At 49.4% G+C, this 21,018-nt stretch overlaps 1 protein-coding gene across 1 annotated transcript in view; it reads left to right on the top strand.

The window, feature by feature from the left end:
- The window catches only part of LOC139251692 (deoxyribonuclease gamma-like), a 33,313-nt gene extending 12,398 nt beyond the window's left edge, over nt 1–20,915 (top strand). Inside the window, exons 5-9 of the mRNA XM_070873263.1 lie at nt 11,161–11,273; nt 14,993–15,105; nt 17,999–18,156; nt 19,941–20,037; nt 20,745–20,915. Of these exons, the coding sequence (XP_070729364.1) occupies nt 11,161–11,273; nt 14,993–15,105; nt 17,999–18,156; nt 19,941–20,037; nt 20,745–20,819 (556 nt within the window). The 3' untranslated portion in view covers nt 20,820–20,915. The remainder of the gene's footprint in view (nt 1–11,160; nt 11,274–14,992; nt 15,106–17,998; nt 18,157–19,940; nt 20,038–20,744) is intronic.
- The last annotated feature ends 103 nt before the right edge of the window (nt 20,916–21,018 follow it).

Here is a 21,018-nt window from a genome sequence, read left to right as displayed (position 1 = left end):
GAAAAGAGTGACTAAAGTAAATGTTGGTCCCTTAGAAGATGAGAAGGGGGATTTAATAATGGGAAATGTGGAAATGGCTGAGACCTTAAACAATTATTTTGCTTCGATCTTCACAGTGGAAGACACAAAAACCATGCCAAAAATTGCTGGTCACAGGAATGTGGGAAGGGAGGACCTTAAGATAATCACTATCACTAGGGGGGTAGTGCTGGACAGGCTAATGGGACTCAAGGTAGACAAGTCCCCTGGTCTTGATGAAATGCATCCCAGGGTATTAAAAGAGATGGCAGAAGTTATAGCAGATGCATTCGTTATAATCTATCAAAATTCTCTGGACTCTGGGGAGGTACCAGTGGATTGGAAAGCAGCTAATGTAACGCCTCTGTTTAAAAAAGGGGGCAGACAAAAGGCAGGTAACTATAGGCCGGTTAGTTTAACATCTGTAGTGGGGAAAATGCTTGAAACTATCATTAAGGAAGAAATAGCGGGACACCTAGATAGGAATAGTGCAATCAAGCAGACGCAACATGGATTCATGAAGGGGAAATCATGTTTAACTAATTTACTGGAATTCTTTGAGGATATAATGAATATGGTGGATAGAGGTGTACCAATGGATGTGGTGTATTTAGATTTCCAAAAGGCATTCGATAAGGTGCCACACAAAAAGTTACTGCAGAAGATAAAGGTACACGGAGTCAGAGGAAATGTATTAGCATGGATAGAGAATTGGCTGGCTAACAGAAAGCAGAGAGTCGGGATAAATGGGCCCTTTTCGGGTTGGAAATCGGTGGTTAGTGGTGTGCCACAGGGATCACAACTGTTTACAATATACATAGATGGCCTGGAAGAGGGGACAGTGTGTAGTGTAACAAAATTTACAGATGACACAAAGATTAATGGGAAAGCGGGTTGTGTAGAGGACACAGAGAGGCTGCAAAGAGATTTAGATAGGTTAAGCGAATGGGCTAAGGTTTGGCAGATGGAATACAATGTCGGACAATGTGAGGTCATCCACCTTGGAAAAAAAACAGTAAAAGGGAATATTATTTGAATGGGGAGAAATTACAACATGCTACGGTGCAGAGGGACCTGGGGTCCTTGTGCATTGTGCATGAATCCCAAAAAGTTAGTTTGCAGGTGCAGCAGGTAATCAGGAAGGCGAATGGAATGTTGGCCTTCATTGTGGGAGGGATGGAGTACAAAAGCAGGGAGGTCCTGCTGCAACTGTATAGAAACATAGAAACATAGAAACATAGAAAATAGGTGCAGGAATAGGCCATTCAGCCCTTCTAGCCTGCACCGCCATTCAATGAGTTCATGGCTGAACATGCAACCTCAGTAACCCATTCCTGCTTTCTCACCATACCCCTTGATCCCCCTAGTAGTAAGGACTTCATCTAACTCCTTTTTGAATATATTTAATGAATTGGCCTGAACAACTTTCTGTGGTAGAGAATTCCACAGGTTCACCATTCTCTGGGTGAAGAAATTCTTCCTCATCTCGGTCTTAAATGGCTTACCCCTTATCCTTAGACTGTGACCCCTGGTTCTGGACTTCCCCAACATTGGGAACATTCTTCCTGCATCTAACCTGTCTAACCCCGTCAGAATTTTAAACGTTTCTATGAGGTCCCCTCTCATTCTTCTGAACTCCAGTGAATACAAGCCCAGTTGATCCAGTCTTTCTTGATAGGTCAGTCCCGCCATCCCGGGAATCGGTCTGGTGAACCTTCGCTGCACTCCCTCAGGTTAGGAGACCAAAACTGTACACAATACTCCAGGTGTGGCCTCACCAAGGCCCTGTACAACTGTAGTAACACCTCCCTGCCCCTGTACTCAAATCCCCTCGCTATGAAGGCCAACATGCCATTTGCTTTCTTAACCGCCTGCTGTACCTGCATGCCAACCTTCAATGACTGATGTACCATGACACCCAGGTCTTGTTGCACCTCCCCTTTTCCTAATCTGTCCCCATTCAGATAATAGTCTCTCTCTCTGTTTTTACCACCAAAGTGGATAACCTCACATTTATCTACATTATACTTCATCTGCCATGCATTTGCCCACTCACCTAACCTATCCAAGTCACTCTGCAGCCTCATAGCATCCTCCTCGCAGCTCACACTGCCACCCAACTTAGTGTCATCCGCAAATTTGGAGATACTACATTTAATCCCCTCGTCTAAATCATTAATGTACAGTGTAAACAGCTGGGGCCCCAGCACAGAACCTTGCGGTACCCCACTAGTCACTGCCTGCCATTCTGAAAAGTCCCCATTTACTCCTACTCTTTGCTTCCTGTCTGACAACCAGTTCTCAATCCATGTCAGCACACTACCCCCAATCCCATGTGCTTTAACTTTGCACATTAATCTCTTGTGTGGGACCTTGTCGAAAGCCTTCTGAAAGTCCAAATATACCACATCAACTGGTTCTCCCTTGTCCACTCTACTGGAAACATCCTCAAAAAATTCCAGAAGATTTGTCAAGCATGATTTCCCTTTCACAAATCCATGCTGACTTGGACCTATCATATCACCTCTTTCCAAATGCACTGCTATGACATCCTTAATAATTGATTCCATCATTTTACCCACTACCGATGTCAGGCTGACCGGTCTATAATTCCCTGTTATCTCTCTCGCTCCTTTTTTTAAAAGTGGGGTTACATTGGCTACCATCCACTCCATAGGAACTGATCCAGAGTCAATGGAATGTTGGAAAATGACTGTCAATGCATCTACTATATCCAAGGCCACCTCCTTAAGTACTCTGGGATGCAGTCCATCAGGACCTGGGGATTTAGCGGCCTTCAATCCCATCAATTTCCCCAACACAATTTCCTGACTAATAAGGATTTCCCTCAGTTCCTCCTCCTTACTAGACCCTCCGACCCCTTTTATATCCGGAAGGTTGTTTGTGTCCCCCTCAGTGAATACCGAACCAAAGTACTTGTTCAATTGGTCCGCCATTTCTTTGTTCCCCGTTATGACTTCCCCTGATTCTGACTGCAGGGGACCTACGTTTGTCTTTACTAACCTTTTTCTCTTTACATATCTATAGAAACTTTTGCAATCCGTCTTAATGTTCCCTGAAAGCTTCTTCTCGTACTCCATTTTCCCTGCCCTAATCAAACCCTTTGTCCTCCTCTGCTGAGTTCTAAATTTCTCCCAGTCCCTGGGTTCGCTGCTATTTCTGGCCAATTTGTATGCCACTTCCTTGGCTTTAATACTATCCCTGATTTCCCTTGATAGCCACGGTTGAGCCACCTTCCCTTTTTTATTTTTACGCCAGACAGAAATGTACAATTGTTGTAGTTCATCCATGCGGTCTCTAAATGTCTGCCATTGCCCATCCACAGTCAACCCCTTCAGTATCAGTCGCCAATCTATCCTAGCCAATTCACGCCTCATACCTTCAAAGTTACCCTTCTTTAAGTTCTGGACCATGGTCTCTGAATTAACTGTTTCATTCTCCATCCGAATGCAGAATTCCACCATATTATGGTCACTCTTCCCCAAGGGGCCTCGCACAACGAGATTGCTAATTAATCCTCTCTCATTACACAACACCCAGTCTAAGATGGCCTCCCCCCTAGTTGGTTCCTCGACATATTGGTCTAAAAAAACATCCCCTATGCACTCCAGGAAATCCTCCTCCACTGTATTGCTTCCAGTTTGGTTAACCCAATCTATGTGCATATTAAAGTCACCCATTATAACTGCTGCAACTTTATTGCACGCACCCCTAATTTCATGTTTGATGCCCTCCCCAACATCACTACTACTGTTTGGAGGTCTGTACACAACTCCCACTAACGTTTTTTGCCTTTTGGTATTCTGCAGCTCTACCCATATAGACCCATGTCCTTTCGAACTATTGCCTTAATTTCCTCCTTAACCAGCAATGCTACCCCACCTCCTTTTCCTTTTATTCTATCTTTCCTGAATGTTGAATACCCCTGGATGCTGAGTTCCCAGCCCTGATCATCCTGGAGCCACGTCTCCGTAATCCCAATCACATCATATTTGTTAACATCTATTTGCACAGTTAATTCATCCACCTTATTGCGGATACTCCTTGCATTAAGACACAAAGCCTTCAGGCTTGTTTTTTTAACACCCTTTGTCCTTTTAGAATTTTGCTGTACAATGGCCCTTTTTGTTCTTTGCCTTGGGTTTCTCTGCCCTCCACTTTTCCTCATCTCCTTTCTGTCTTTTGCTTTTGCCTCCTGTTTGTTTCCCTCTGTCGCCCTGCATTGGTTCCCATCCCCCTGCCATATTAGTTTAAATCCTTCCCAACAGCACTAGCAAATAGGGTGTTGGTGAGGCCACACCTGGAGTACTGCATGCAGTTTTGGTCACCTTAGTTAAGGAAGGATATACTAGCTTTGGAGGGGGTACAGAGACGATTCACGATGCTGATTCCGGAGATGAGGGGGTTACCTTATGATGATAGATTGGGTAGACTGGGTCTTTACTCGTTGGAGTTCAGAAGGATGAGGGGTGATCTTATAGAAACATTTAAAATAATGAAAGGGATAGACAAGATAGAGGCAGAGAGGTTGTTTCCACTGGTCGGGGAGACTAGAACTAGGGGGCACAGCCTCAAAATACAGGGGAGCCGATTTAAAACCGAGTTGAGAAGGAATTTCTTCTCCCAGAGGGTTGTGAATCTGTGGAATTATCTGCCCAAGGAAGCAGTTGAGGCTAGCTCATTGAATGTATTCAAATCACAGATAGATAGATTTTTAACCAATAAGGGAATTAAGGGTTACGGGGAGCGGGTGGGTAAGTGGAGCTGAGTCCACGGCCAGATCAGCCATGATCTTCTTGAATGGCGGAGCAGGCTCGAGGGGCTAGATGGCCTACTCCTGTTCCTAATTCTTGTGTTTATGTTTACACGAAAAGCTGGAGAAATGTCCTTTTAAAATATAAAGTTGTCCTGTATCCATTTTCCTGGAAGAACTGAATGTACACTCTTCCCCCCCTTACGGTTGCTGGCTCATTCCCCGCCCGGTTCCGTGCCCCTGCAACACTGTCTGTTACTGTACAGGGTGGCCAGAGTCCCATCATCCTCCGCGGTTTACAGACTGCAGTTGGTCATTTTAAACACGGCATCTTCCCATTCTCCCTGCCACATGTCTCCGTGGTTGGTTTTGCAGAACCTTACACTGGGGAGTCTAGAACCAGGGGTCACACAGTCTCAGGATAAGGGGTCGGCCAATTAGGACTGAGATGAGGAGGAATTTCTTCATTCAGAGGGTGGTGAAATCTTTGGAATTTTCTGCCCCAGAGGGCTGTGGAGGCTCAGTCGTTGGGTATATTCAAAGAAAGTCTTGGATTTATATAGCGCCTTTCACGACCACCGGACGTCTCAAAGTGCTTTACAGCCAATGAAGTACTTTTTGGAGTGTAGCCACTGTTGTAATGTGGGAAATGCCCATTTGCGCACAGCAAGCTCCCACACACAGCGATGTGATGATGACCCAGAAACATAGAAAATAGGTGCAGGAGCAGGCCATTCGGCCCTTCTAGCCTGCACCGCCATTCAATGAGTTCATGGCTGAACATGCAACTTCAGTACCCCATTCCTGCTTTCTCGCCATACCCCTTGATCCCCCTAGTAGTAAGGACAACATCTAACTCCTTTTTGAATATATTTAGTGAATTGGCCTCAACAACTTTCTGTGGTAGATAATTCCACAGGTTCACAATTCTCTGGGTGAAGAAGTTTTTCCTCATCTCGGTCCTAAATGGCTTACCCCTTATCCTTAGACTGTGACCCCTGGTTCTGGACTTCCCCAACATTGGGAACATTCTTCCTGCATCTAACCTGTCTAACCCCGTCAGAATTTTAAACGTTTCTATGAGGTCCCCTCTCATTCTTCTGAACTCCAGTGAATACAAGCCCAGTTGATCCAGTCTTTCTTGATAGGTCAGTCCCGCCATCCCGGGAATCAGTCTGGTGAACCTTCGCTGCACTCCCTCAGGTTAGGAGACCAAAACTGTACACAATACTCCAGGTGTGGCCTCACCAAGGCCCTGTACAACTGTAGTAACACCTCCCTGCCCCTGTACTCAAATCCCCTCGCTATGAAGGCCAACATGCCATTTGCTTTCTTAACCGCCTGCTGTACCTGCATGCCAACCTTCAATGACTGATGTACCATGACACCCAGGTCTCTTTGCACCTCCCCTTTTCCTAATCAGTCCCCATTCAGATAATAGTCTGTCTCTCTGTTTTTACCACCAAAGTGGATAACCTCACATTTATCTACATTATACTTCATCTGCCATGCATTTGCCCACTCACCTAACCTATCCAAGTCACTCTGCAGCCTCATAGCATCCTCCTCGCAGCTCACACTGCCACCCAACTTAGTGTCATCCGCAAATTTGGAGATACTACATTTAATCCCCTCGTCTAAATCATTAATGTACAGTGTAAACAGCTGGGGCCCCAGCACAGAACCTTGCTGTACCCCACTAGTCACTGCCTGCCATTCTGAAAAGTCCCCATTTACTCCGACTCTTTGCTTCCTGTCTGACAACCAGTTCTCAATCCATGTCAGCACACTACCCCCAATCCCATGTGCTTTAACTTTGCACATTAATCTCTTGTGTGGGACCGTGTCGAAAGCCTTCTGAAAGTCCAAATATACCACATCAACTGGTTCTCCCTTGTCCACTCTACTGGAAACATCCTCAAAAAATTCCAGAAGATTTGTCAAGCATGATTTCCCTTTCACAAATCCATGCTGACTTGGACCTATCATATCACCTCTTTCCAAATGCACTGCTATGACATCCTTAATAATTGATTCCATCATTTTACCCACTACCGATGTCAGGCTGACCGGTCTATAATTCCCTGTTATCTCTCTCGCTCCTTTTTTTAAAAGTGGGGTTACATTGGCTACCCTCCACTCCATAGGAACTGATCCAGAGTCAATGGAATGTTGGAAAATGACTGTCAATGCATCCACTATTTCCAAGGCCACCTCCTTAAGTACTCTGGGATGCAGTCCATCAGGCCCTGGGGATTTATCGGCCTTCAATCCCATCAATTTCCCCAACACAATTTCCTGACTAATAAGGATTTCCCTCAGTTCCTCCTCCTTACTAGACCCTCCGACCCCTTTTATATCCGGAAGGTTGTTTGTGTCCTCCTCAGTGAATACCGAACCAAAGTACTTGTTCAATTGGTCCGCCATTTCTTTGTTCCCGTTATGACTTCCCCTGATTCTGACTGCAGGGGACCTACGTTTGTCTTTACTAACCTTTTTCTCTTTACATATCTATAGAAACTTTTGCAATCCGTCTTAATGTTCCCTGAAAGCTTCTTCTCGTACTCCATTTTCCCTGCCCTAATCAAACCCTTTGTCCTCCTCTGCTGAGTTCTAAATTTCTCCCAGTCCCTGGGTTCGCTGCTATTTCTGGCCAATTTGTATGCCACTTCCTTGGCTTTAATACTATCCCTGATTTCCCTTGATAGCCACGGTTGAGCCACCTTCCCTTTTTTATTTTTACGCCAGACAGAAATGTACAATTGTTGTAGTTCATCCATGCGGTCTCTAAATGTCTGCCATTGCCCATCCACAGTCAACCCCTTCAGTATCAGTCGCCAATCTATCCTAGCCAATTCACGCCTCATACCTTCAAAGTTACCCTTCTTTAAGTTCTGGACCATGGTCTCTGAATTAACTGTTTCATTCTCCATCCTAATGCAGAATTCCACCATATTATGGTCACTCTTCCCCAAGGGGCCTCGCACAACGAGATTGCTAATTAATCCTCTCTCATTACACAACACCCAGTCTAAGATGGCCTCCCCCCTAGTTGGTTCCTCGACATATTGGTCTAAAAAAACATCCCTTATGCACTCCAGGAAATCCTCCTCCACTGTATTGCTTCCAGTTTGGTTAACCCAATCTATGTGCATATTAAAGTCATCCATTATAACTGCTGCAACTTTATTGCACGCACCCCTAATTTCATGTTTGATGCCCTCCCCAACATCACTACTACTGTTTGGAGGTCTGTACACAACTCCCACTAACGTTTTTTGCCCTTTGGTATTCTGCAGCTCTACCCATATAGACCCATGTCCTTTCGAACTATTGCCTTAATTTCCTCCTTAACCAGCAATGCTACCCCACCTCCTTTTCCTTTTATTCTATCTTTCCTGAATGTTGAATACCCCTGGATGCTGAGTTCCCAGCCCTGATCATCCTGGAGCCACGTCTCCGTAATCCCAATCACATCATATTTGTTAACATCTATTTGCACAGTTAATTCATCCACCTTATTGCGGATACTCCTTGCATTAAGACACAAAGCCTTCAGGCTTGTTTTTTTAACACCCTTTGTCCTTTTAGAATTTTGCTGTACAATGGCCCTTTTTGTTCTTTGCCTTGGGTTTCTCTGCCCTCCACTTTTCCTCATCTCCTTTCTGTCTTTTGCTTTTGCCTCCTGTTTGTTTCCCTCTGTCTCCCTGCATTGGTTCCCATCCCCCTGCCATATTAGTTTAAATCCTCCCCAATAGCACTAGCAAATAGGGTATTGGTGAGGCCACACCTGGAGTACTGCATGCAGTTTTGGTCACCTTACTTAAGGAAGGATATACTAGCTTTGGAGGGGGTACAGAGACGATTCACGATGCTGATTCTGGAGATGAGGGGGTTACCTTATGATGGTAGATTGGGTAGACTGGGTCTTTACTCGTTGGAGTTCAGAAGGATGAGGGGTGATCTTATAGAAACATTTAAAATAATGAAAGGGATAGACAAGATAGAGGCAGAGAGGTTGTTTCCACTGGTCGGGGAGACTAGAACTAGGGGGCACAGCCTCAAAATACAGGGGAGCCGATTTAAAACCGAGTTGAGAAGGAATTTCTTCTCCCAGAGGGTTGTGAATCTGTGGAAATATCTGCCCAAGGAAGCAGTTGAGGCTAGCTCATTGAATGTATTCAAATCACAGATAGATAGATTTTTAACCAATAAGGGAATTAAGGGTTACGGGGAGCGGGCGGGTAAGTGGAGCTGAGTCCACGGCCAGATCAGCCATGATCGTGTTGAATGGCGGAGCAGGCTCGAGGGGCTAGATGGCCTACTCCTGTTCCTAATTCTTGTGTTTATGTTTACACGAAAAGCTGGAGAAATGTCCTTTTAAAATATAAAGTTGTCCTGTATCCATTTTCCTGGAAGAACTGAATGTACACTCTTCCCCCCCCTTACGGTTGCTGGCTCATTCCCCGCACGGTTCCGTGCCCCTGCAACACTGTCTGTTACTGTACAGGGTGGCCAGAATCCCATCATCCTCCGCGGTTTACAGACTGTTGGCTGCAGTTGGTCATTTTAAACACGGCATCTTCCCATTCTCCCTGCCACATGTCTCCGTGGTTGGTTTTGCAGAACCTTACACTGGGGAGTCTAGAACCAGGGGTCACACAGTCTCAGGATAAGGGGTCGGCCAATTAGGGCTGAGATGAGGAGGAATTTCTTCATTCAGAGGATGGTGAAATCTTTGGCATTTTCTGCCCCAGAGGGCTGTGGAGGCTCAGTCGTTGGGTATATTCAAAGAAAGTCTTGGATTTATATAGCGCCTTTCACGACCACCGGACGTCTCAAAGTGCTTTACAGCCAATGAAGTACTTTTTGGAGTGTAGCCACTGTTGTAATGTGGGCAACGCCAATTTGCGCACAGCAAGCTCCCACACACAGCGATGTGATGATGACCCAGAAACATAGAAAATAGGTGCAGGAGCGGGCCATTTGGCCCTTCTAGCCTGCACCGCCATTCAATGAGTTCATGGCTGAACATGCAACTTCAGTACCCCGTTCCTGCTTTCTCGCCATACCCCTTGATTCCCCCTAGTAGTAAGGACTACATCTAACTCCTTTTTGAATATATTTAGTGAATTGGCCTCAACAACTTTCTGTGGTAGATAATTCCACAGGTTCACAATTCTCTGGGTGAAGAAGTTTTTCCTCATCTCGGTCCTAAATGGCTTACCCCTTATCCTTAGACTGTGACCCCTGGTTCTGGACTTCCCCAACATTAATAAGAACATAAGAACATAAGAACATAATAATTAGGAACAGGAGTGGGCCATCTAGCCCCTCGAGCCTGCTCCGCTATTCAACAAGATCACGGCTGATCTGGCCGTGGACTCAGCTCCACTTACCCGCCCTCTCCCCGTAACCCTTAATTCCCTTATTGTTTAAAAATCTATTTATCTGTGATTTGAACACATTCAATGAGCTAGCCTCAACTGCTTCCTTGGGCAGAGAATTCCACAGATTCACAACCCTCTGGGAGAAGAAATTCCTTCGTAACTCGGTTTTAAATTGGCTCCCCCGTATTTTGAGGCTGTGCCCCCTAGTTCTAGTCTCCCCGACCAGTGGAAACAACCTCTCTGCCTCTATCCTGTCTATCCCCTTCATTATTTTAAATGTTTCTATAAGATCACCCCTCATCCTTCTGAACTCCAACGAGTAAAGACCTAGTCTACTCAATCTATCATCATAAGATAACCCCCTCATCTCCGGAATCAGCCTCGTGAATCGTCTCTGTACCCCTTCCAAAGCTAGTATATCCTTCCTTAAGTAAGGTGACCAAAACTGCACGCAGTACTCCAGGTGCGGCCTCACCAATACCCTGTACAGTTTTTTTTTGTTTTTTTTGGTTATGTTGGTTGAGGGATAAATATTGGCCCAAGGACACTGGGGAGAACTCCCCCTGCTCTTCTTCCAATAGTGCCCGTGGGACCTTGTACGTCCACCCGAGAGGGCAGACGGGGCCTCGGTTTAACGTCACCTCCGGAAGATATTCAAGTCGGAGATGGATAGATTTTCGGACTCCAGGGGAATCGAGGGATCAGGCGGGAAAGTGCAGTTAAGTTCGAAGATCAGCCGGGATCTTATTGAATGGCGGAGGGGGCTCGAGGGGCTGAGTGGCCTCCTCCTGCTCCGAGTGTCCGTGTTCCACACGCTGGGTTCCGTTACATTGGATAGCAATCGTGGACGAGGTGACCCGAATCTAGAAAATGCCGAGGGAGAGGGAGGTGAGGGGAGGGAACGAGGGACTCAAACAGGATGGAACTGGCCACGAAAGAGGAAGCCTGGGTCTCAAATCGCCGCATTGCTTCCCAAAGGTCGGACACGGTGACGATCACAGACATGCACCAGTACAGGAACCAGCAGGAAGGAGACCCTGATGCATTTGCTCGAGAGCCGTTGATCGTGCGATTTTATTCGCGAGGAACAGGTAAGGGAATAAGGTTTTGGTCAGGGAGGAATGGAACATTTGGCCCCCGTGCTGGTATTTCTGCCCCACACGAGCCTCCTCCCAGTCCCTCTGCCTCACCTCAGCATATTGGTCCGTTCCCTTCTCTCTCATAAACCACCTTTTTCCAGCTCCGTAACATCGCCTGTCTCCGCCCCCTGCCTCAGCTCATCCGTTGCTGTAACCCTCATTCGTGCCTCTGTTACCTCCAGACTTGACTATTCCAACGCGCTCCTGGCTGGCCTCCCATAATCTACCCGACACAAACTTGAGGTCATCCTAAATTCGGCTGTCCCCGTGTCCTAACTCGCACCGAATCCCGCTCACCCATCGCCCCCTGTGCTCGCTGCCCCCGTGTCCTAACTCGCACCCAGCCCTGCTCACCCATCACCCTCTGTGCTCACTGACCCGTGTCCTAACTCACACCAAGTTCCGATCACCCATCACCCCCTGTGCTCGCTGCCCCGTGTCCTAACTCGCAACGAGTCCCGCTGACCCATCACCCCCTGTGCTCACTGCCCCCGTGTCCTAACTCGCAACGAGTCCCGCTCACCCATCACCCCCTGTGCTCACTGCCCCCGTGTCCTAACTCACACCGAGTCCCGCTCACCCATCACCCCCTGTGCTCACTGCCCCCGTGTCCTAACTCACACCGAGTCCCGCTCACCCATCACCCCCTGTGCTCGCTGACCTACATTGGCTCCCAGTTAAGCAATGCCTCAATTTCAAAATTCTCATCCTTGTTTACAAATTCCTCCATGGCCCTCGCCCCTCCCTTTCTCTGTAATCTCTTCCAGCCCCTACACCCCTCCCTATCTCTGTAACTCCCTCCAGCCCCTACACCCCTCCCTATTTCTGTAACCTCCTCCAGCCCCTACACCCCTCCCTATCTCTGTAACCCCCTCCAGCCCCTACACTCCTCCCTATCTCTGTGAGCCCCTCCAGTCCCTACACCCCTCCCTATCTCTGTAACCCCCTCCAGCCCCTACACTCCTCCCTATCTCTGTCATCTTTTTCAGCCTCACAACCCCACAAGATGTCTGCGCTCCTCAAATCCTGCCCTCTTGAGCATCCCTGATTATAATCGCTCTGCCATCGATGGCCGTGCCTTCAGCTGCCTGGGCCCCAAGCTCTGGAACTCCCTCCCTAAACCTCTCCGCCTCTCTCTCCTCCTTTAAGACGCTCCTTAAGACCTACCTCTTTGACCCAGCTTTTGGTCATCTGCCTTAATTTCGTCTTGTGTGGCTCGATGTCAAATTTATCTGTAACACCGCTGTGAAGCGCCTTGGCACGTTTCACGATGTTAAAGGTGCTATATAAATACAAATTATTAATATGTGTTCGTCTAGTTTCCTTTTCATAGAATCAGTGGATGGTTACAGCACCGAAGGAGGCCATTCGGCCCATCGAATCAGCGCCGTCTCTTTCCAAGATCAATCCAGTTAGTCCCACTCACCCCGCCCTTTCCCTGTGGCCCTGCAATATTATTTCCATCAGGTACTTACCCAACTCCCTTTCGGAAGCCGCGATTGAGTCAGCCTCCACCACCCTCACAGGCAGCGCGTTCCAGATCCTAACCACTCGCTGCGTAAAAACGTTTTTCCTCGTGTCGCCTTTGGTTCTTCTGCCAATCGCCTTCAATCTGTGTTCTCTGGTTCTCCACCCTTCCACCAATGGGAACAGCTTCTCTCTCTCACTTCATGGTTTTGAGCGTGTCGATCAAATCTCCTCTCAACCTTCTCTGCTCCAAGCTTCTCCAGTCTCTCCACGCAACTGATGTTCCTCTCCTGGTCAATCTCCTCTACACCTCCTCCAAGGCCTTCACATCCTTCCTAAAGTGCGGTGCCCAGAATTGGACACTTACGTCTGTACTGTACCGATGAATGACTCCACGAGCCATGTGTTGTACTCAAACTGTAGTGGCCTTGGTCCTTTATTCGAAACTCCCGAGTGAGGCAGCTGCATGGTGGCTCCCCTTTTATACAGCCCCTGCCACCAGGGCAGGGCAGGAAACCTCAAGCTCCACCAGTTGCACCCTCTAGTGGTGCCAGCATGTATATACACAGTGCAAACCTTATTGACAGTACATCAGGTAACAAGTCTCCATCTTATGCAACTGTACAGTGACTATACAGAGAGTATATCTATAGTCTGCGTATATATATCAGACACAATACACCAGCTGGGGCCAAACCAGTATTTTATAAAGGTTTAGCATAACTTCCTTGCTTTTGTACTCTATGCCTCTATTTATGAAGCCCAGGATCCCGTGAGCTTTTTTTAATCGCTTTCTCAACCTGCCCCGCCACCTTCAATGATCTGTGCACATATACCCCCAGATCTCTCTGTTCATGGACCCCCCTTTAGGATTGTACCCTTTCGTTTATATCGCCTCTCCTCGTTCTTCCGACCAAAATGTACCACTTCGCACTTTTCTGCGTTAAATTGCATCTGCCCCGTGCCTGCCCATCCCACCAGCCTGTCTATGTCTTCTTGAAATCTATCACTATCCTTCTCACTGTTCGCTGCACTGCCACCATGCAAATTTAAGTAGATTCTGTGGACTGTTTGGTACAGTGCGTTGTTTAAATAGATTCTGTGGACTGTTTGCTATAGTGAATTGTTTAAATAGATTCTGTGGACAGTTTGCTATAGTGAATTGTTTAAATAGATTCTGTGGACTGTTTGGTACAGTGCGTTGTTTAAATAGATTCTGTGGACTGTTTGCTATAGTGCATTGTTTAAATAGATTCTGTGGACTGTTTGCTATAGTGCATTGTTTAAATAGATTCTGTGGACTGTTTGCTATAGTGCATTGTTTAAATAGATTCTGTGGACTGTTTGCTATAGTGAATTGTTTAAATAGATTCTGTGGACTGTTTGGTACAGTGCGTTGTTTAAATAGATTCTGTGACTGTTTGGTACAGTGCATTGTTTAAATAGATTCTGTGGACTGTTTGGTACTGTGCATTGTTTAAATAGATTCTGTGGACTGTTTGCTATAGTGAATTGTTTAAATAGATTCTGTGGACTGTTTGGTACAGTGCATTGTTTAAATAGATTCTGTGGACTGTTTGGTACAGTGCGTTGTTTAAATAGATTCTGTGGACTGTTTGGTACTGTGCATTGTTTAAATAGATTCTGTGGACTGTTTGCTGTAGTGCATTGTTTAAATAGATTCTGTGGACTGTTTGGTACAGTGCGTTGTTTAAATAGATTCTGTGGACTGTTTGCTGTAGTGCATTGTTTAAATAGATTCTGTGGACTGTTTGCTGTAGTGCATTGTTTAAATAGATTCTGTGGACTGTTTGCTATAGTGAATTGTTTAAATAGATTCTGTGGACTGTTTGGTACTGTGCGTTGTTTAAATAGATTCTGTGGACTGTTTGCTATAGTGAATTGTTTAAATAGATTCTGTGGACTGTTTGGTAAAGTGCGTTGTTTAAATAGATTCTGTGGACTGTTTGCTGTAGTGCATTGTTTAAATAGATTCTGTGGACTGTTTGGTACAGTGCGTTGTTTAAATAGATTCTGTGGACTGTTTGCTACAGTGCGTAGTTTAAATAGACTCTGGTTGCTCTAAAATAGACCGTTGTGAGGCCGGCCCCCCCTCCAACTCATTGCCTGACACAGGGGGTGTCAATGGACACTTTTGTGCTTGCAGTCCAGGCCGGAGTTACCACCTTCTCCTGTCCTTTCAGCGATTAAAGACTTTGCCCTGGTCTCCCAGCACACCTGCCCAAAGGATGCGGTGAGAGAAATTGACGAGCTCTACGATGTGTTTCAGGAAGTCAGAAAGCACTGGGGCACGGAGGTAAGGGTCATGGGCGTAAAGGTCATAGGGTAAGGTGGTGGGTCATGGGGTAAGGGTCATGGTGGTAAGGGTCATGTGGGTAAGGGTTGTGGGGAAGGTGGATCATCATTGAGGTAAGTTCACGGGGTAAGGGAAATGGGGTAAGGTGAGGGCTCATGGGGGTAAGGGTCATGTGGGTAAGTGTCATGGGGTAAGGGTCATGGGGATAAGGTCCATGGGGGTAATGGTCATGGGGTAAGGTGGGGGCTAATTGAGGTAACGGTCATGGAGGTAAGGGTCATGCGGATAAGGGTCATAGGGTAAGGTGGGGGTCATTGAGGTAAGGGACATGGGGCTAAGGGTCATGGGGCTAAGGGTCATGGGGTAAGAGTCGTGGGGTAAGGTGGGGGCCATGGTGGTAAGCATCATGGGGGTAAGGGTCATGGGGGTAAGGGTCGTGGGATAAGTTTCGTGGGGTAAGAGTCGTGGGGGTCACGGGGGTAAGGGTCATGGGGTAAGGGTCATGGGGTAAGGTTCGTGGGGTAAGGGTCATTGGGGTAAGGGTCATGGGGTAAGGGTCATTGGGTTAAGGGCCATGGGGTAAGGTGGGGGCTCATTAAGGTAAGGGCTCATTAAGGTAAGGGTCATGGGGTAAGGTTCATGGGGGTAAGGTTGTGGGGTAAGGTGGGGTTCATTCAGGTAAAGGTCATGGGGGTAAGGGTCATGGGGTAAGGTGGTGGGTCATGGGGTAAAGGTCATGTGGGTAATGGTTGTGGGGAAGGTGGGGCATCATTGAGGAAAGGGTCATGGGGGTAAGGGTCATGCATGGATCGTGGGGTAAGGGTTGTGGGATAAGGGTTGTGTGGTAAGGTGGGGGGGTCATTGAGATAAGGGTCATGGGGGTAAGGGTCATGGGGTAAGGGTCATGGGGTAAGGGTCATTGGGCTAAGGGTCGTGGGGAGAGGTGGGGGTTCATTGAGGTAAGGGTCATGGGGTAAGGGACATGGAGTAAGGTTCATGGGGGTAAGGTTGTGGGTTAAGGTGGGGTTCATTCAGGTAAGGGTCATGGGGTAAGGGTCATGGGGTAAGGGTCGTGGGGTGAAGTTGAGGCTCATTGCGGTAAGGGTCATAGGGTAATGTGGGGGTCATTGAGAAAAGGGTCATGGGTCTAAGGGTCATGGGGCTAAAGGTCAGGGGGTAAGGTGGGAGGTCATGGGGGCAAGGGTCATGGAGGTAAGGGTCATGGGGGTAAGGGTCGTGGGGTTAGGTGGGGGTCATTGAGGTAAGGGTCATGGGGTAAAGGTCATGGGGTAAGGGTCATGGGGGTAAGGTTCATGGGGATAAGGGTGGTAGGGTAAGGTGGGGGCTCATTGAGGTAAGGGTCATGGGGGTAAGGGTCGTGGGGTAAGGGTCATAGGGTGTAAAGGACATGGGGTAGGTGAGGGGGTCATGGGGTGAGGTTCTTGAGGGTAAGGGTCATGGGGTAAGGGTCATGGGGTAAGGTGGAGGCTCATTGAGATAAGGGTAATGCGGGTAAGGGACATGAGGTAAGGGCTGTGAGGTAAGGTTGTGGGTCATTGAGGTAAGGATCATGGGGTAAGGGTCATGGGAGTATGGTTGATGGGGTAAAGGTTGTGGGATAAGGTGGGGGTTACTGAGGTAAGGATCATGGGGTGAGGTTCTTGAGGGTAAGGGTCATGGGGTAATGGTCATAGGGTAAGGTGCAGGGTCATTGAGGTAAGGGTCATGGGGGTAAGGATCATGGGGTAAACGTCATGGGGGAAAGGGCCGTGGAGGTAAGGTTCATGGGGGTAAGGGTCATAGGGCTAAGGTTCGTGGGGTAAGGTGGTGGGTCATTGAAGTAAGGGTCATGGGGTAAGGGTCATGGGGAAAGATGGGAGGGTCATGGGGTATGGGTTATGAGGGTATGGGTTATGGGGGTAAGGGTCGTACGGTAAGGTGGGGGCTCATTAAGATAAGGGTCATGAGGTAGGTGGGGGGTAATGGGGCTAAGGATCATGGGGTAAGGATTATAGGGTTAAGGGTCGTGGCATAAGGTGGGGTGTCATTGAACTAAGGGTCATTGGGGTAAGGGACATGGGGTAGGTGAGTGGGTCATGGGGTGAGGTTCCTGAGGGTAAGGGTCATGGGGTAATGGTCTTAGGGTAAGGGGTGGGGTCATGGGCGTAAGGGTCATGGGGGTAAGGTTCATGGGGGTAAGTGTCATGGGGGTAAGGGTCATGGGGTAAGGTGGAGGCTCATTGAGGTAAGGGTCATGGGGTAAGGGACATGGGGTAAGGTGGAGGCTCATTGAGGTAAGGGTCATGGGGGTAAGGTTCATGGGGGTAAGGGTCATCGGGTAAGGTGGAGGCTCATTGAGGTAAGGGTCATGGGGGTAAGGGTCATGGGGTAAGGTGGAGGCTCATTGAGGTAAGGGTCATGGGGTAAGGGACATGGGGTAAGGTGGAGGCTCATTGAGGTAAGGGTCATGGGGTAAGGTTCATGGGGGTAAGGGTCATGGGGTAAGGTGGAGGCTCATTGAGGTAAGGGTCATGGGGGTAAGGGACATGGGGGTAAGGGTCATGGGGAAAGGGAGATGTTGGTTAAAGGTCATGGGGTAAGGTCCATGGAGGTAAGGATCATGGGGTTAAAGTTCATGGAGGTAAGGGAGATGGAGGTTAAGGTTCATGAGGTAAAGGCGATGGGGTAAGGGCGATGGAGGTTAAGGGTCATGAGGGTGAGGGAGATGAAGTGAGGGAGTTGGGAGTGATGGACATGGAGGTCAAGGGTCGTGGGGGAAAGGGACGGGGAGGGAAGGGACACGGTGGGGGGAAAGGGAAAGCGCAGGGGTCCCAGTCTGCCCGCAGCCCGTCTCCGGAAGTAACTCTTGCTCCATCCAAACCCCGGTTTGCAGAACGTCATGTTCCTGGGAGACCTGAACGCGGGCTGTGCCTACGTGTCAGCGAGGGCCTGGAAATCCATCCGCCTGCGCGAGGAGCCGGCCTTCCATTGGCTGATCGGCGACGGCGAGGACACGACAGTCCGCGAGAAAACGCACTGCGCGTACGACAGGTGACGATAGCGTGAGCCCGGGGCGGGGGGTGGGAGGGGGGGGGGGCCAGTATCAGAGAAATCGACGGCCAACCTAACCCTGGCTATCAACATCAAGAACCCAGTGTGCAAAAACTTACCTCGATTACAGCGCGATTAACGGGGTAAAACTCGCCTAAAATTAGGGCCCGTCAATACAAGAAAATCACTAATAAATCCAATGGGGATTTCAGGAGAAACTTCTTCACCCCGAGAGCGGTGAGAATGTGGAACTCGCTGCCACAGGGAGGGGTCGAGGCGAATAGTATCGATGCATTTAAGGGGAGGCTGGATAAACAACTGCGGGAGAAAGGACCGCCCCTCCGTTTATATAGCGCCTTCCACAACCACCGGACGTCCCAAAGCGCTTATACTTTGAAGCACTTTTGGAAGTGCAGTCACTGTTGTAGAGTAGGAGGCGCAGCAGCCAATGTGTGCACAGCAAGATCCCACACACAGCACGATCCCACACACAGCACTGTGATGATGACCAGATAATCTGTTCTTGTTATATTGACTGAGGGATAAATATTGGCCCCAGGACACTGGGGCTAACTCCCCCTGCTCTTCTTCAAAATAGTCCCATGGGATCTTTTACTGTCCATGTAAGAGGGCAGAGGTTTAACGTCTCATCAGAAAGACGGCACCTCTGAAAGTGCGGCGCTCCTTCAGTACCGTCCCTCGGAGATTGCGGCGCTCCCTCAGTACCGCCCCTCCGACAGTGCGGCACTCCCTCAGCACCGCCCCTCCGACAGTGCGGTGCTCCCTCAGTACCGCCCCTCCGACAGTACGGCACTCCCTCAGTACCATCCCTCCGACAGCGCGGCGCTCCCTCAGTATCGCCCCTCCGACAGTGCGGCGCTCCCTCAGCACCGCCCCTCCGACAGTGCGGCACTCCCTCAGTACTGCCCCTCTGACAGTGCGGCACTCCCTCAGTACCGCCCCTCCGACAGTGCGGTACTCCCTCAGTACTGCCCCTCCGACAGTGCGGCACTTCCTCAGTAACGCCCCTCCGACAGTGCGGCACTCCCTCAGTACTGCCCCTCCGACAGTGCGGCACTCCCTCAGTATCGCCCCTCCGACAGTGCGGTACTCCCTCAGTACTGCCCCTCCGACAGTGCGGCACTTCCTCAGTACTGCCCCTCCGACAGTGTGGCACTCCCTCAGTATCGCCCCTCCGACAGTGCGGCACTCCCTCAGTACCGCCCCTCCGACAGTGCGGCACTTCCTCAGTACTGCCCCTCCGACAGTGCGGCACTCCCTCAGTACTGCCCCTCCGACAGTGCGGCACTCCCTCAGTATCGCCCCTCCGACAGTGCGGCGCTCCCTCAGTATCGCCCCTCCGACAGTGCGGCGCTCCCTCAGTACTGCCCCTCCGACAGTGCGGCACTCCCTCAGTACTGCCCCTCCGACAGTGCGGCACTCCCTCAGTATCGCCCCTCCGACAGTGCGGCGCTCCCTCAGTATCGCCCCTCCGACAGTGCGGCGCTCCCTCAGCACGGCACTGGGAGCGTCGGCCTAGATTTACGTGCTCAAGTCCCTGGAGTGGAACTTGAACCCACAACCTTCTGACCCAGAGGCGAGTGTGCTGCCCACTGAGCCACAGCTGACACATAATAAATGGAAGGATACGGTGATGGGGTGAGATGAAGAGAGGTGGGAGGCGGCTCGGGTGGAACATAAACACCGGCACGGAACTGTTGGGCTGAATTGGGCATGAAAAGATGTTGGGTTTAACGCACTCACGCTCTCTGCCTCTCCCTCAGGATCATCGTGCACGGCTCTGAGTTTTATGACGCCGTCGTCCCAGGCTCCGCCAAACCCTTCAACTTCCGGGAGAAGTTCAAACTGACGGAGGAACAGGTGAGTGCGGGAACCTCAGGCCTGAGAAAGACACAGAGTTATAACCGTGGCCCGTCTCCGAAGTTGCTTCATCACAGGCAGTCCCTCAAAATCGAGGAAGACTTGCTTCCACTCTAAAAGTGAGTCCTTGGGTGGCTAAACAGTCCAATACGAGAGCCACAGTCCCTGTCACAGGTGGGACAGACAGTGGTTGAGGGAAGGGGAGGGTGGGACTGGTTTGCCGCACGCTCCTTCCGCTGCCTGCGCTTGGTTTCTGCACGCTCTCGGCGACGAGACTCGAGGTGCTCAGCGCCCTCCCGGATGCGCTTCCTCCACTGAGGGCGGACTGGTCTTTGGGCCCAGGGACTCCCAGGTGTCGGTGGGGGATGTTGCACTTTAGCAGGGAGGCTTTGAGGGTGGTCCCTTGTAACGTTTCCTCTGCCCACCTTTGGCTCGTTTGCCGTGAAGGAGTAGAGCGCTTGCTTTGGGAGTCTCGTGTTGGGGACGTGTGGACAATGTGGCCCTGCCCAGCGGAGCTGGTCGAGTGTGGTCAGTGCTTCGATGCTGGGGATGTTGGCCTGGTTGAGGACGCTACCAGGGGATTACAGACTCTGCTACAGAAAGAGGGGTTCCCGATAGAGCTGTGCGCGGCAAACCAGTGGGAAAATCACGTATCGCCTCCATTTTTACCACTTATCTTTTTTGTGCTTAATTTTTTTAACTTGCAGGCTCTGGAGGTCAGTGACCATTTCCCGGTGGAGGTGCAAATTAAATTGGACGGGGCGGTGCACAGCGAACTGTGAGCCACGCCGGGGAGACTGGGCCAAGAGGGGCTGTCCAGTGTACACCGGGACTTGACCTGCAAAGCGATTGAACCCTGTCGACCCCTCAGCCGAGACGAGGCACTCTGTGTTGGGGGGGCAGGGGGAAGGGTGGGGGGGGGGGGAGAGAATTCCATCGTACGATCAGAACCAGCGCTGGCTCGATGGGCCGAATGGCCTC

This window comes from Pristiophorus japonicus, unplaced genomic scaffold (genome assembly GCF_044704955.1).
Source record: "Pristiophorus japonicus isolate sPriJap1 unplaced genomic scaffold, sPriJap1.hap1 HAP1_SCAFFOLD_432, whole genome shotgun sequence".
NCBI lineage: Eukaryota > Metazoa > Chordata > Chondrichthyes > Pristiophoridae > Pristiophorus > Pristiophorus japonicus.
This window is presented reverse-complemented; position numbering and strand designations above follow the sequence as displayed.